This window comes from Eriocheir sinensis, chromosome 46 (assembly GCF_024679095.1).
Source record: "Eriocheir sinensis breed Jianghai 21 chromosome 46, ASM2467909v1, whole genome shotgun sequence".
Classification (NCBI taxonomy): Eukaryota; Metazoa; Arthropoda; class Malacostraca; order Decapoda; family Varunidae; genus Eriocheir; species Eriocheir sinensis.
Genome location: NC_066554.1, coordinates 8,392,276 through 8,408,664, shown reverse-complemented (window position 1 = coordinate 8,408,664; position 16,389 = coordinate 8,392,276). Strand labels below are relative to the sequence as shown.

General features: G+C 40.5%; 2 protein-coding genes across 2 annotated transcripts; one reads left to right on the top strand and one right to left on the bottom strand.

The window, feature by feature from the left end:
• Positions 1-2,692: 2,692 nt before the first annotated feature.
• On the top strand, positions 2,693-6,349 carry LOC126981032 (divergent protein kinase domain 1C-like). Its single transcript, XM_050831664.1, has 2 exons — positions 2,693-2,831; positions 4,686-6,349. Exons 1-2 carry the CDS (start codon positions 2,811-2,813, stop codon positions 5,511-5,513), a joined length of 849 nt encoding a protein of 282 aa, XP_050687621.1. The 5' UTR covers positions 2,693-2,810; the 3' UTR covers positions 5,514-6,349.
• Positions 6,350-8,927: 2,578 nt separating this feature from the next.
• Positions 8,928-16,181, bottom strand: LOC126981033 (NADH dehydrogenase [ubiquinone] iron-sulfur protein 4, mitochondrial-like). The gene is made up of 5 exons (XM_050831666.1): positions 16,022-16,181; positions 11,660-11,807; positions 11,133-11,245; positions 10,513-10,600; positions 8,928-9,586 (listed from the first exon to the last, which is right to left on the bottom strand). Exons 1-5 carry the CDS (start codon positions 16,078-16,080, stop codon positions 9,434-9,436), a joined length of 561 nt encoding a protein of 186 aa, XP_050687623.1. The 5' UTR covers positions 16,081-16,181; the 3' UTR covers positions 8,928-9,433.
• Between the last annotated feature and the right edge of the window lie 208 nt (positions 16,182-16,389).

Here is a 16,389-nt window from a genome sequence, read left to right as displayed (position 1 = left end):
TTTGTGGAATTTTCTTTTGTGACATATCATATCAGCATTCAAAAACTTTCAGATTTTGGAGGTTTTCGGATTTTGGAATTTCGGATAAATGATTCTCAACCTGTATCATTCAGACATGTTCCCGTTTTCAGCTTCTTACTGTGACCTCTTAGCCCCCTCCTCCCCTTTGTCACAACCAGCTTGCTTTCATCCAATTTGTCCAATCTACTAGTAAATTTATACAAAGCCTCTCCTCTTCATCTCCTCTCCTCAAGCGTCATAAATTCCATTTCCTCTAATCTGTTCTCATGTGGCAGACTCGACAACTCAGTATTCTTTTCAGCTTCCTTATATCTTTTTTCCAAACCAATGCTGCATATTTCAATCTTGGTCTTATTATTGCCATTATGATTTTTTTTCATCATATCCTTAACCCAGTAGCAGTGACGGGCCAAATTTGTAGCTTTACCGTGCAGCAGCAACGGGGCAAATTTGTGCCACGATATAACCCCCAAAAAAAGATGATACATAATCTGATCATAAATGCTTTGATATATATTATGAAATGGTTTGTGTGAGGGGTGATTTTTTCTCATTTTTCTCGCTTAGAGGGACCATTAAGAAACATGATCCCCACTGCTACTGGGTTAACCATATAATGAAATGCTACTCTAATGTTTTGTAACTAATTATATGTATCTACAAATATTCTTTTTATGTCCTTATCAGGGGTCAATGTATCTTGAACAATCACTCCAAGGTCCCTTTCGTTGTTTACTGCATCTATTGCTATCTCACCCATCTTATATATTGTTGCCTTGAGTCTGTTCTTACTCTTTCTCATTTTCATTATATGGCATTTCTTTGTGTTTTGAATTCCATTTTCCACTGCTTATTCCATTCATGTATCTCATTTAAGTCATTTTGAAGTGTGTGTGTGTGTGTGTGTGTTGCATTGGATAACCTCTTTCTCTGGGCTGTTCCACTGATTGTTGGATCTTTTGGAAAAGCTGTATTTCTTGATGTCTTTCAAATGTCTTGTATTTTCCAAGTTCCTTTCTTGTCTTCTATAGCTGTTCCTCCATCCCACACACAGATTGCATCTATCATTTGTCTACTGCTATCATATCATCTTTCCTCTTTTAAGGCATATGTGTGTGATTTTTTATAATGCTTTTTTTTCCATTTCATATTTATCATAATTTTTGGATTCATTATTTTGGATTATAACAAAATCAACCCACAACATGCCATGAAAAAATAGGAAGGTTCAGGCATCTTCAAAACTTCACAGAGAAAATGAATTAGTTGATAACTTAACTTCAGTGTTTTTTGTTCACTTGTTTGTCCTCATCACCCATCAAGTTGTGCAGTGACTCACTTAACTAAGACTTCTTTTTATCCCCAAAGGCTGACTTCTCATCTGCATAAGAGCATCCAGCTTATGATGTTATGATTATGGACATGTGGCAAGGCCATCAGAAGAACTTGGTCTCTTCCACAGTCACCACTCCATTTGAACAACATTGCTGCTGCCACTCATACCTACAGAACTTTACCAATGAAGTAAGAGTGGCTTTGAATCCATAAAGAAGCTGAATGTAAATCCAGCCCAAGAGAAGCAAGTTTTGTATTCTGAAAATGAAAATAACCTTCCTACTGCCATGCTGTATTGCCAAGTTCATAGAGGATGTAATCATGAACCAGCGGAGGCGGAGGAGAGTGCTAGCTTGGGGGTGTGTCCTGGGGGGCATGTTAGCAGTGCTTGGCCTGCTGGCTGTCAGGGAAATGCTCCTTGCTTCAACCTTCCTCTGTACCACAACACACATCATTAACAACCACATCACAACTCTGGTACGTACAAGTTTTTCAATGCTGTCTTTTTATCATTAGTTACATCACAGTTCTGGTACATCCAATATATAGTAAGGTAAGGTAAGTAAAACAACTATTTACACAGCATTTACATTGGATTGGGTTTTTAAGTTATATAGAGGTGATTTAAGATAGACAGGATTATTTAAATAGCTTATATGCAAATAGTATGGCATTTTATATAATGGATTGAGACATGCATATTTCAGCATCTGAGTGGAGGTCCTGGAACCATTAAACTATGGTAATGAGGGCTGACTCAGTGTCTATAGTTTTCATCATCTCCCATATCACAATTTGTACATCAATTTTTTTTTCACATCAACAAACATTGCATCTCCTGTAAATCCAATTTTTTTTCACCAATACCTATAGTACAGCTCTATCAATGTACAGGTAACTCCCATATTTGTGGATTTACAAACTCACAGATTTTCCATAGAAGAAAAAGGGTTTCCCAGCAGTAAATTTGCAGCCACTGCCCTGTAAATTCAGTCAGTTGCAAGAGCAAGCCTTTCTATCTTGTCACCTGTTAGTGAGGGGTCTTGACACTCCCATCTTGAAAGAGGTCAAGTTGTAGGAAGGAGGAAATACAGACAAAAGAAGGCTGTTCCAGAGTTTACCAGCCAATGAAAGAATGAAGATGCTGGTTGACTATTGCATAAGGGATTTGAACAGCATTGTACCCCCCCATTTCTGAGATAAGAGAGTAAGTCTCATGAGGCTTAGAGAGAGAGAGAGAGAGAGAGAGAGAGAGAGAGAGAGAGAGAGAGAGAGAGAGAGAGAGAGAGAGAGAGAGAGAGAGAGAGAGAGAGAGAGGCGTAATAGGCCTCCGCATCACCTGTCACACCTTTCACCTCAACAAGCCAGCTGTGTTTACCCTCAACATCCCTGTAGGGAAAGTGGTGGTCAAGGCTGCAGTGAACCTTGCTGAGCGTGAGGTGCCCATCAGTGGCATGCAGAGTGACGCTGATGATGTAAGTATATATTACCAGTAATTAGTGTGGTTACGTACATCCATGCCAAGTTAGGTACATGCATCCCAGAGTGACCCACGAAGCAAAGCAGTCTTCTACCTCTTAAATTCCGCCACCGTGTTGCCTCTTTCTATCTTCTATCGATATTTTCATGTTGACTGCTCTTCTGAAGTTGCTAACTACATGCTTCCCTCTCTCCCACATCCCTGCTGCACCCAACTTTCTACTCAAGCTCATCCCTATACTGTCCAAATCCCTTATGCAAGAGTTAACCAGCATCTTCATTCTTTCTTCCCTTACACCGGTAAACTCTGGAACAATCTTGCTTCGCCTGTATTTCCTCCTGCCTATGACTTAAACTCTTTCAAGAGGAGAGTATTGAGACACCGCTCCTTCCAGAATTGACCCCTCTTTTTGCCACTCTTCTAAAGTTTTTATAGGGGCAGTGATTAGTGGGCTTTTTTTTTTTTTTTTTTTTTTTTTACTGTAAAAAAAAAAAATAAATAAATAAAAATCCACATCCAAGTAGCAGTCAGTTGTTTGTGGTTGAATGTGTGTGGCAAGCACTATTGCTGAATGCCATATGAAGATCTATTTGCACCAATTTTCTATCAATTATTTTCTAAATATTTACACACTACATCACCTCACTTGGGTGTTGGCAGTCCTAAGATAATCAGGCTCCTCTCCCCAACTCTACTCCCTCCCTTCCTGCCCCTCCATACGTTCCTTTGGTGCTCTCCTCACCCCAAATGGCTCCCAGCCAACTTCTTGAACCCTAAGGTACTCGTGACAGCACCACAGAACTCATCGAGCTTGGCGTGGTTTCATATTGAAGCATCTCCACATAAAATATAAATGTCAGCCATGAACCAGCACTTATAGAGTGTTAATTATGCTTTCTCAAATGTGAGCTGATATCTGGGGTTAAAGGATTTGAAGTTGAAGCTTTGGTAAACCAACTAAGTGATGATGAAGAGGAGGGCATTGGATGGGGAGGGAAGGAAAGAGAGGGTGGCCAGTAATTCATCCCCACACCACACAATATCCATCCCATTCAGCATGATTCTAAAGGCTCAATAATATGATTTTTTATTTATTTATTTATTATATTTTTTTTACTGTTTATTATGCTCTTTGTACATTGAACTGTCAATATAAAGTGGGTTAGGTACATGTATTACATGAAATATACTTGGAAACTATGGCTCAATGACAGCATTGAACCTCTGTCCCTATTGATTATTTTCCCATTGTTTCAATACTACATTTCTCAGTTTCATCACTCACAATACTTCCACAGTATTTATAATTGGTGAGAACTGTGAACTCATTGTATTGTCGAGATCAGGGATTCCTTTTCTTTCTTTCTTTCTCTTTTTTTATCTACACTGCAACAACTGCCCAAACGTAGGCCAAATTTTCTCTTACCTTCTCCTCTCTGTTCTTTCTGTTCACACATGTCTTGGAAGTTGAAAACTTTTGTCACTGGGTGATACATCTTATGTTGACTATCTGCACTTTTTCAAACTTCCCTTTCGTATGCTTAGTTTTCTCACTTCACATATTTTGAATAATATAAACTTTATTGAGTAATATAAGTTAAGATCATCATGCCCCAACAACCTGTGCCAGTAAGAGGGAAGAGTTGCCAGTGTTGGCTTCCTGATCCAAACAGAATCTGAATTCTTTGCCTTATTAAGTGTGTAGGTGTGGCTATGTAGCTTATGTTTACAGTCTGATCATTTAGGAAATAACCAGTATACAGTAGTCACTTTTCTGACCCTACTGTTAAGTGATTACCTATTTTTTGCCAAAGTTTGCAAGGGGTAATGTTTATCTTTTGGTCTGTAGGAGATTTACTGGAGCAAGAAGGTTGAGCATCACAAAATTCCTTCCAAGGAGGACTTCCTTTATCTGGTCACCACATACGTGAACAACTTTGTGGGGAGTGAGGTGAGCCAGGAGGTCATCAGTAACCTGGTCAACTACAGTCACCTCTACATCACAGAGACAGAATCAGCAGTCAGTCACTACAACTTTGGTCAGTTCATCCAAGACCACGAGTTCCTAAGCGCTATTGTGTTCGAGAAGCTGCGACTCTTTCCAAAAGTCTCAGGTGTCTGTGGAACTTACTACGCTGTGCAGTACTTTGAGCCACTCACCAGGAACCCCATGCAGCCCTTCAGCCTGAGTTGGCGGGGGAGGCTTTGGAAGGCTCTGGACATCTTGAAGTATATAGGGCAGCTGGAAACAGCTGGGAGGGAGCCACTGCATCTGTGTGATGTAAAGCATGACCATTTTGGGTGGAACGAGGCAGGCAGCCTGGCCTTCCTCGACCTTGACTCGGTGCTGTATGAAAGCTCCCTCTTGAGTATGATGGAAAACACCCCACACTGCTCCACCCATGAGGACTGCTCCTACTTTGACTGTAAGGGGCGCTGTCACCTCAGGACCAACAGGTGTGAGCTGGAGCGCATCAACACCAACCTGCAGGTGATATGTAACAAAATATTTCTGGGAAACTCTGACTCTGTGCTGTCTTTCTATGGAATGCTGGTGTCTGCTGAGGCTCCTGAGGAGCTGGAAGAGGCATTAGAGTTGTGTCGTACCAATCGTGGCATGACTGTGGACAGCATGCAGGATGTTGTCAGCCGGGCCTCCAATGCTCTCATGTTCTAACAAATGTTGGGAGCTGATAGTCTACCTCTCCTTGTCTGTCTGTCCATCTGCCTGTGTAGTGCTGTCTTCTCTGTCTGTAAGTATGCTTAGTTTTGTGGTCTGTGGAACATCGGTGCATCCTTTTTATATTTTCACTTCAGACTTTTCCCTCTAAAATTTTAGCCTCACTAAAATGTGATAAGGAGCATGAAAAATACATTCATAGGTTAATATAATTTTAGTACACATATTTAAAAAAATCCCAACTTTTTTGTTTGATGTGTTTTGTGGTGAAGGGCACCACAAAAAAGTCATATTTTAAGGTATATAACCAAAGCTTAAGCACACAAAATTCTAGTCAATTGTCTGAGACAAACTTATATATAAAAATTTTAAGTAAAATTTATGAATGCAAGACCAATTAAAAAAACTTTCAAGTTTTTTTTTATCAATGGTTTGATGATGGAAGCGAAACTCATGTGAACTAGGACACAATATCCCATTTCTGAAATTCATCCCACAGTATATTTTTCAGTACCATTTTTCTGGTCCCTTAGTTCACTGTTTTCTAAACAGTATAATTTACAGTCAACTTTTGTGCAGCTATATAATGTAGTATTTATTTTAAATAAATACTGAAGATAACCAATCCTGTGTTCTACCAAACATTGGGTTAGCTGCAAGGGACATAAAATATTCCAGGGTTGTCTTGCATCTTGTCCTTTTGTCTGGTTTGCCATGAATTTATATTATTGGCTTTAATCGTACTTTAGCTCCTAAATATTAGGAGAGAGGTCACAACTGTAAGTATAACTGCCAAAGAGCTATTTCTGTAAGAAAATAAACTATACAAAGTTTGTCATTGTTTTAATTTATTAATTCTGCTGGAGTAAAAGCTTGTTCAAAAGTAAAGGTTACCAATCCCCTTCTTAAAGTCACACAGCATTATCAATTTCTGGATTTCCATCTTCATTAAATACCCTGTTAACCATTTTACAGGTTTGCAGTCTCTGTAAAATTGCAGTTTTTTACAGGCCTAGACTTTTTTGTGGGGGCACGCCAATCGTTTGCGGAAAGTCGCTATTAGGGGGGGGAGGGGTCAGTGTGTACATGCATATGACACACCATTTCCTCAAATTTTCCCTCAAAATTATGTTAGAGACTAAAAAACAGCCTCAAAGTCCCCATCTAGGGAGGAGACCAGAAATATCCCCAGGTCAGACCCCACGTGATGACCTACAGAGGTGTCGATAGCTCCTCTCTCTCTTTGCTAACTTTTGCAACATTCATGGTCTTCAATTTAGTTTCTATTCTGTGCAACACCATTTCTCTTTTAAACTTCATCTTCTCTTCCTAAGCACAGGTTTCTGATGCTAATGACAGTTCTGTTCCCTCCTACTTTCTTTATCCTAAATTTCAGTCCAAAGCTGGATGCTGCTTTTATACATGCAACGATATCATCACTTGGTCTCATGCACACAATCTAGATTCCTCAGAATTTTCCATCATCTGGTTAAAGTTTAACTGTCATTATATCACTTAATATTTCTGTGTTGTTTGTCTTCCACCTAACTACCGTTTACCGTTGATGAGGTTTCAGGCCCCACTTCGCTGCCAGCGCAGCACTCCATAGGGCCGTCAATAATATAATGATGTTAGCCTCAAAAAATAATCCTTGATGGATTTGTTTGTAACGTCGTAGTGAATGAGTGAGTCTTTATTGCTTTCTTGAAGATTACAGATGTCATTTCAATAAACTTGGCATTATCATAGTCACCGGGTTCACGCTAAAATATGAAGATCTTTTCTTTTTATAGTTTCACAATTATCCATTGTTTCATTTATCATTTACCAGGTATTTTTTTATAATATCACAAATATCCAATGTTTTATTTCCAACTCACTGAACATTTAACAGACACAATTTATCCTCCCTAACACTAATAGCCATGATCAGTTATGTTACAAATTCTCTCAATTTCAGTCTGGAAAACTACACAACAATGGTCATTTACTGAATGATTATGTTCAGGTTACATGCACCTCACACAATTTAAACATTTCTTTTCAGCCGTGGTGCAATCCTTTATTTATACTCTCCAGCACATTAATTTTTGTAGCATTGCAGGGCCTCTCCATGAACGAAACCTTTACCCTAATTCTTGTTACGCTACAAGCTGTTGGGTGGTGCTTCTAAGGCATATGGCTATGAGGAGAAGGAATGGAACTCTATCTGCATCCTACGCACATATTGGGGTTAATTTCCCGCTTTAGAGATTATTTCTGAAACTTTGGGAATATGCACCAGGACCCTTAACCTGAGAAAAGCGATCCCAGGGTTGGAGAGAGCCATTGCCAAGCGACTAGTTGACCAAAAAATCGAGTCTCTCAGAATTGGAAAAAACAATACCTCAGTGCCTTTGGAATATTGGAGCACATAGGACAGTGAAAACCAAAACGTTCAAAACCTATAGTGGTTACTATTTGTATGGCTGTGACAGCGGTCAATAAATAGGATTTAGCCAAGCGCTGGCTACGAGACGAGGCAAGACGATTGACGTGGGGCTGTAAAGGGTAAGAGGTAGGTCACTACTCTGGCTCTTTATCTCTGTTCTATAGGGTTGCCGGTTAGCAGGGCGAGGCAGAGGAAGGGAAGATGGATGGATTTATAATGGAAAGAGAGAGAGAGAGAGAGAGAGAGAGAGAGAGAGAGGTCTTGGTGGTGGAGGTGAGGGGTAGGGTTCATCTGTTTACATAGTATAGGTTGCTGGTTACTATTTTCCCTACCACTTTTGATGTGAGGAAAGGAGACTGGGAGGGAGGATGGAGAGGTGAGGGAGGGTAGAGGCCAGCCGGGAGGATGGAGAGGGGTGAGGGGAGGCTAGCAGTATACATGGTGTTACTGAAGCTGCCTGGGAGGGTAGGGTGAGGGGGTCTGCTGCCAGCTCGGGGTGGGGGCAGATGGGATAGTGGGTAGTCCTACTGAGTGTTGCCATATTTTACATGATCCAGTCCAATTTTCAGCAATCTAAACCTACTGGCACAATTTCTGTACGCGTTCAAAAATCATGCTCAATTGAGGCTTGTCGCCTCTCCTCGGGCAAGCCTCAATTGAGGTCTGTCGCCGTTCTCGGGTTAAATAAAGGCAGAAAGGCCAGACTGACTACCATGTGGGGGGGTCAAGGAGCACAGTGATACCACTGAACAAATAGACCATAGGGACATATGGGCAAGTTTTTGTATGAGCCCAGAAAATTACCCTTTTCGCCATTGGACTGATGTATCAAATTTTACAGATTCAGGTTTCGGGCACTTTTTTGCTGAACTTATTAAGTGCGAAACTTTGTACACCAATATATGTACATACAATGGTGGCGTAACACAACCCTTAAAGAGGGTCTTACAAGCTACAAAGGGTAATACAAACTCCATGGGAAGGCTTGTTTTACCTTTTTTTATTATATTTACAATGAACCTTAAGGAAAACCAATCAACATGCTGGAATCAAGTGTGTCCCTTCTACTACTTGAGTAACTCATAAATATATGGCTTCCATTATATCTTTCAGGATCAACCATTACTTTTGACTTCTGAGCTCTGTTTTGTATGTCATATCTTTCATTGCATCACCAATCTTAGTTCTAATAATGGTCTATATGGGTGTGAGGGTACAAAAATGTCACACCTGCTCTTTCCATATGACAAAAATTTTAGTGTTGAAAGATGCACTTTTCATGTAACCTTCACACAAGACTGAGAACCAAAATTTGTGAATGGAGATGAATATATTTCTTGAAGTAAATATTTTTGCAAAAGATGTACAATAAAACAGCAAATAACTCGATACACATTTCCAATTTTGTATGACACATGGGGCTCAGCTCAAATTGATTCCTCAGCATGCTACCATCCCCCACTGAGCAACTGGGGCCACTTATGTACTACTTGGTTGAGCGACGGGTCCTCTTGTTCCAGGAGAAGTTGGCTCCATAGCTCTTGACGCGAGGCGGCTTCACCGGAGGGCTCTCTGTGATCCATTCCCACCCGTTCTTCTCACAGAAAGCAATGGCATCCTCCCGAGATGCAAAGCTCACCTGATCGACAGATCATAACTTTATTTACATCATGAAAACAAAGTAAAGGTCTTATGATTCAGGTGAAGAATACTGTTATTATCTACTGACACTGAAAGTAATGTTGGCCAGGTATATCCTCAAAAGCATTTTCTAATATGGCATCCATGGGAAGCTGTGGGCTAGGCCTGTCTAAGAGTAATCTTATATATCAATCTGAGCATTGAACCAGGGTCTGAAAGGTCAATCAATGCATCCCCTAGCCCAGTGATTCCCAAACTTTTCTGGTTGTGACCCTAAATCCAGTCAACCTGGCCTGGCAACCCTAAATGCGTTAACATGTAGTATTCATTTTTAAATGTTATACTTTCAGATATTTATGATTTTATCCTCCACCTCCTCAGTGTCTGCTTGGCGAACGAGTATTATACGTGAATGCTACTCGTATAATGTGCCGTATCATATGTGTATGGGAGCTTTATTATAACGCTACTCTTGTTAGTTTAGGAGAATCTTCATGCTGTCCGACTGAAGTAATTCAACTACATTACTGAAAAATTTAAATTTGACTGAAGTTATCTTTAAAAATTGGCCTTTATAGTATGATATAATTATAATTATGGCTTTTTTCCAAGCCCCTTCAGCGACCCTCATTTGGGTCGCAACCATGGGTTTGGAACCACTGCCCTAGCCAAATCTAAATTCCTGTGACTCGCACATGTTCTCTGAGCGCTTGCCACAATGATTTTATTTACTGATAAAGAAACTAGAATACTTGATAAAGAAACTAGAACTAACTTGATTTTGTGCTCATCTGAAATTACACATTCTATTAATCTGTTCACTTATAACACAGCTCATACCTTCTCTTCAAGACGTATAGTCTCACAAGGAGAGGGGGGTTTTAATACCTAGCCTCAAGGCTCAATTGTATCAGGTTCACTCACCTCAGAGTTTGAGAGTGGGTCAGCAGTGGAGGCCCAGCCCATGAGGGGATTTTCCCAACGCTGTCGCTCATCAAATGTAATCTTCCACCTACAACATAATGAATAAAGATTACTTGAAGGACAAATAGGTGCATGTAAATGTAATTTATCCAGCATCTTACTGTTTGCCTTGGTAATAAATTAACATAGCAAAACTTCCTTGAGGTTGGGTTATTGTTCTCTTTTGCAAATTCTCTTCCAGTTTTCAAATGCTAGTTATACACAAGGATCCTAAATGTCCCTGTATGGAGCATACATCACATGTAGTACAGGTCCACTCTCACAGCTCTTCCTTACAGAAACTTAACCAGTTTCCCTCTTTAGGTGATAATCTTTGAACACTTTTTTTCTAATAGAAACCTTTGTTTTTTGTTATTCTAAACATTCAGGCTACATGCCATCTTAAGTATTAAGTAATACTTAATTAGTGTTTGTGGAAGCATGTTCGGTCTATTTGTGTCTGTGCCTTATTCACAGAGGGGGGAGGGGTACATAAATCCTGAGAATAGCAAAGATTAACTACATCATATACAAACAATAAGAATAAATATATGGAAAAAATTAAAAATTGTGATGCTGACTGGTGGAGATTGTGAGTGCCAGATTGCATTGCGTTCTTGGTAGGCATTTTGATCATAACTCGGCGAGTCTTGATGTGCTCCTCAGGCACACCCGAGATGGCTGTGATGTCATTCTGTAGAAAGGGACAAGATTAGTGACAAAAAGTGATCACCAAACACATGGCACACTCTTGAATTTGCTAATATTTACTATTATTACTATTATTCTTCACTTGTTTCCCTCATGCCTGGCAAGGAAGGGTTCTAGAAGACATTGTTGTGATGATTAAGAATAAGAAATGGGCTTGGGCAGGTTATGTCATATGTAGAACTGATAACTGGTGGACAACCAAAGTAATAAAAGTGGCAACCCAAAAATTGCAGGTTGGGACAGACACAGAACCAGATGAAAATGAAATATGAGGAGTAAACTAACATCAGATTGAAGGGAGCCTTTCTCCTGCAATGAGCTAATAATGACACAAAAATTATCATGGTAGTTCTCTTCTGTATAAGGAGTGAGTCCACACAACACCACAGTGACATACAGGAGTGTCAATGGTGATGTAGCCCGATAGAGCCTTCTCATGGGACACTTCCTCAGAGGTCTGGAGAGTTCGGTGGAGGTCCTGAGGCTCCCTCTGCTTCACCGTCAAGTCATCCACACATCTTGCCGCTGATGTGCCAACTCCCCGGCTGATAGGAAAGAAGTGTATTTACAATGAGAAGAGTCTGGGCTTTAGTGCTGATTATTAAAGTTTACACACATTCAATACTGTATTTTCCACTTTATACAAACCCTGGAGTATGTGATCCCTATGGTACAGTGAGGAATAACTGGTAATAACAATATGGCATCATGGCACAAGACACACTGAAGATTATCTAGCAGACCTGAGCAGTTTGCTTCAGAAAGCATTTTATATAGGCAATACAGAACACCTAACCTCAAGGAAGCTCACTGAACAAGAGATGAGATATGATGTTTCCAGTTGAAATTTTGAGATAAGGATAGGCCGAGAATGTAGATAGGGAGCAGCTAAGTGTTATTGAATAACAGGGATAGAAGACTCATCAAAACTGGGTATTCTCCGTAAACCTAAGAAGATATACGGATGATAACATTCTTCGAAATTGTTTCTTCTCTTTTATTCTGCCTCATTTTGAGTACTGCTCTGTTGTCTGGATCTCTGCTGCTGACTCACATCTGAAACTGCTTGATTGTGCTTTTAATTCCATTAAGTTTCTTTTATCTGATATGAGCCTGGATATTGAGTATCATAGGGTTGTTGATGCTCACTCAATGTTTTATAAAATAGTAAATAATTCTTATCCTCTTCATAATTTCTTGCCAAACCTTTGTCAACCAACCAGTCACTAGTTCTTCTTCCTTGAACTTTGTGGCATTTGAAATTGGCCAATGCTCCATATCACAATTTTCTACATGTTTCTTTACTGCAGTATGTAGACTCTGGAATAGCCTGCCTTTGAAGATGGTTACTTCCACTATTGATTTTTTTTTAAAGTTGGTTTATGTTTTTCTTTTGCAGTTCCCTTTTTTTTTTTTTTTTTTTTTTTTTTTTTTATAGCTGTGTTGACCTGCACTGACACCTCCTGGTGCTATAACTGCAAATTTATTTGGTGTAGCTCTTGGTATAGTCATTTATAATAATAATAATTGATTGACTGTGTTCAGTTGGTAGGTGGAGAAATTGAGCTTCTGTGGCATTTAAGAACACTAAGTTCCTTTTGTACCATTCAAAATGATAGCAAGGTCAGAGGTTAAGTATTCTGTAGTGTCTTGCCTTGAGTCCTGTAATTCCGGTTGGGTGTTTTGGTAAGGGGGTTGGCTGGTCATAATATGGAGGAAATTGAAAAAATATATTATCTGTGAAAAAAATTCCATAACTTCATACGGCCTTTGTGAGTCTGCATACAAAAAATTACTTTATACGGTGGGTCCCTGCGACCAGTGTTTTTTTCAATTAGCAATTTCGAGCCTAGCGATAGAAAAAGAGCAATCTCGAATTTCATAACTAGCTATAGTGTTTCAACTGTCGTGATAGACATTCAAGCTTATTTTTCAATTATATATTTGAATGTTTACGTATACAAAAAACAATTCAGTCGTTTGCATCGATAATATAACATACAAGCACACGAAAAGACAAGAGGGAAAGTAAGGAAAATCCCTAACAAATACTCTTGTAATCTATTCCAATATAACCTAGCAGCTGCCCCAGCCGGTCTCTTGATGAGTGTTGGGCGTGTCACTGGATGGTCAGCGTAGTGGAATCCCCCACCCCCCCAATCCATCCCGCGCCGCGTAATTTTTGATGGGCCACACCGCTTGTCTAATATATTTAAACCACTCCAACCCAACTTGATAACCTAACAGCTAACATGGGGGCTTCGCCCCCCTCGAGCCCCCTTGTGCTCATCACAGCAGTCCATTATAGAGTGTTCTGGCTCTCTCCACAGCGATCCCTCAACAAGTATTCTGCCTGCTGACGTGTCAGTGAGCTATTCATCGCGGATGAATACACCTTGTCCCTGCTTCCATATTTCAGTGATTTTGGGGGGAACCACATTTCCCTTATATGTGTCCTCCCCACCCCAAAACAGAACCCATTTTCCCCCCGTACCTTCCCAAACAAGCCTGGGAACCTACGAGGAATTTGGGTTTTATGTGTGAGAAGGCAAATTGAGTGAAATATGGGCCTCCAAAATTTCCCTACAATCAGGAAAAATCCCTAGTCCCGAAACTTTGAGGAAAGTTTCCTAAAGCTATTGTCTTTTAATCAGTTAAGCTAATTTAATAATCTAGCAGCGGCAGATGCCGCTGCATCCGGTCTGTTGACAAGTGTTGGGCGTGTCATTAGATGCCTAGCATAGTGGGCGCCACCGCCCCTCTCTGTCCCGCGTTGCGTACCTGCATAATTTTCGACGGCCCACACTGCATGTCGAATGTATTTAAACTACTCCAACAGAACTTTATAACCTAACTCCCAACGGGGGGGCCTCGCTCCCCTCGACCCCCCCTGTGCTAAGGAGGCCATCTCTATCTGCCCAACTTGTCAGTCACAGCTTGATGCACATCCCATGCGACACACCCTTGTCACTGTTCGAATATGATGGTATTGAAGGGTAACAGGGACTCGGTTTTGGGTTATTTGACGGTGCAATGTGGCGTGAGGTGCCTCATGGGGGATACCAATAAAGAGGCTAAATAGTCAGTTAACACTTAACGAGAGGTGAAGTAGAATGATAATTTGAGGAGACTAAAGAAGACGTGAGTGTTGATCCCACCACCATCCATCATGGCGGCCCGAGGAAGACTGCCTACGAGTCAGCAGCGCAATACACCCCCGCGTAGTAATACTTCATGGATGTATAGTCCTTTAAAAATATAAAATACAAATACTTGCACCACTATTTGCTCTAATATAGAGAAGAAAATAACGTAGAACTCGTACAGACCGTTTTATGTCCGAAATTGTAATTATCCATGCACATTCTGAATATTACCGACTAGTTTGTATGGTGTACTGCAACTAGTTTGTATGGTGTACTGCAAGGCAGCTATGAGGCTCAGTCTGTCTATAGAGGCCTTCGTGAAACAAAAACAATGGACTTAGAAAATCAAAGCCACCCAACTTTATGATTAACGAGGCTTGCCCCCCTGGCCCCTCCCCAAGGTAAAACGTATATGAAAATGCATTATAATAACAATTCTTTCACCTGCTAAATTACTACAAATACTGGTTTGGAGTGGTGCTCCCTAAGGTTAACCACAAAGTAAAATAATACCGTACCCCTAGTTCTTCAATCAACCCTAACCATCAATTTCATTCAAGTGGAGAACAGAGGGGAGGGGAGCAATGCAAACATGATGCAAATAAGTGATTTTAACCCTAACTCAACAAATATGAGCATTGAATTAATTACTGACAAATAAAAACAAAATACCCACCACAGCATTGTCGATTGTGGCGACTTGTAATTTACCACAGCCCCACATGGCGCGCCATCACTAAGTGATGGTTATTATTTCTTTGCTTTCAATTTGATAGGGCTAGTATACACACCAGACGTGACAGGGCAGTGGTAGGTAAGCATAGTGAGGTTCAGAATGTTCGCATCTTTTGAGAGACCCCTGATGAAATCATACCTGTCAAGTCTTACGTTTTTTGCGTAAGTCTTACGTAATTCGGTGATTTTCAAGTCTTACTGCGTAAGTTGAAAATCTTACGTTTTTTTCTCCACTTGAAATGTTTTTTTTTTCTATTGTTTTAAATAATTTGAAATATATTGTACGTGCCTTATTTAAATTCGTGAGCATGCTGAGTAACGGTTAGTGTGTGTGGGGGGGGGGGTACCTCGTGCACCCTGGTTGAGTCCGTCGGAATGGGTGCGTCACTCACTCGCTCTCCTGCCCCCACCCACGTAGGTAAGAACCCCAAATTCCCCTTTTCAAGTGTTATATATATGATTCCCTTTCCTGTAATAAAAAAATATGGTTTTCTTATGGTTTGATTACCGTTTTATACACAAACTTATGGTCTCTAACGCAAAATCTTATGGCAAGACACCACAGTAGCTTGACAGGTATGTGAAATAGTAGCCTGTCAAGACCTCAGGGTGAAGACACAGGGCTGAACCAAATCAGGACATAAATCTTGGTGTTCAATATCTTGGAGGTGTATTAGGCTGAGTGTTGCCACCGCCACCCCTGCATAGCACAACATTTTAATAAGGCAGCTTGGAGTAAACTGGCGGACGAGATGCACCGGCAGCGATGTTTCAGAGGACAATCCTGCTTTATTTGAAGAATAGTTCTGGGTTTAGAGACTGCAAAGAAAGTACCGAACGTTAAGTATGACTGGCAGTTATCAAATAAATAATCTAACCTGTGACAACGAATAACGGGAAGCTCAGAGAGAAGGAACCGAGAGAGCCTTGCTGCCATCTTGTCTGCTTCTTCAGTGTTTTCCTTCAACAGCTGAGCGAGCCACGGCCAGGGGGCACGAGCCCAACCACCCCTCTGTACAGCAAGAGCAAGAGCAAGAACCTAAAAAAGATAAAAAAAAGATTGCATGCCATGGTACAGCTTTGATAGATAAACTGGCAGATTTATTTAGCGAAAGAAAAATAGCCTTTAACAGTATAGTCTTTGGTTGTTATAGGGGTTAAGATAGGAACCATTTTTTTTTCTTGGTATTTCGTTGCCGACAAAATGAGGCGAAGTGGGCAATCAGGTTTGTGAACTTTCGGTAAA

Bases quoted from the DNA above. Each gene is read 5' to 3' on its own strand.
- LOC126981032 (XM_050831664.1), top strand. From the start codon at position 2,811: ATGCAGAGTGACGCTGATGAT. The intron at 2,832-4,685 runs GTAAGTATATAT...TTTGGTCTGTAG, and splicing joins TGCAGAGTGACGCTGATGAT to GAGATTTACTGGAGCAAGAA.
- LOC126981033 (XM_050831666.1), bottom strand. From the start codon at position 16,080: ATGGCAGCAAGGCTCTCTCGGTTCCTTCTCTCTGAGCTTCCCGTTATT. The intron at 11,808-16,021 runs GTTAGATTATTT...CTTTCCTATCAG, and splicing joins CCCGTTATTCGTTGTCACAG to CCGGGGAGTTGGCACATCAG. The intron at 10,601-11,132 runs GTCAGCATCACA...ATTATGTTGTAG, and splicing joins GGCACTCACAATCTCCACCA to GTGGAAGATTACATTTGATG.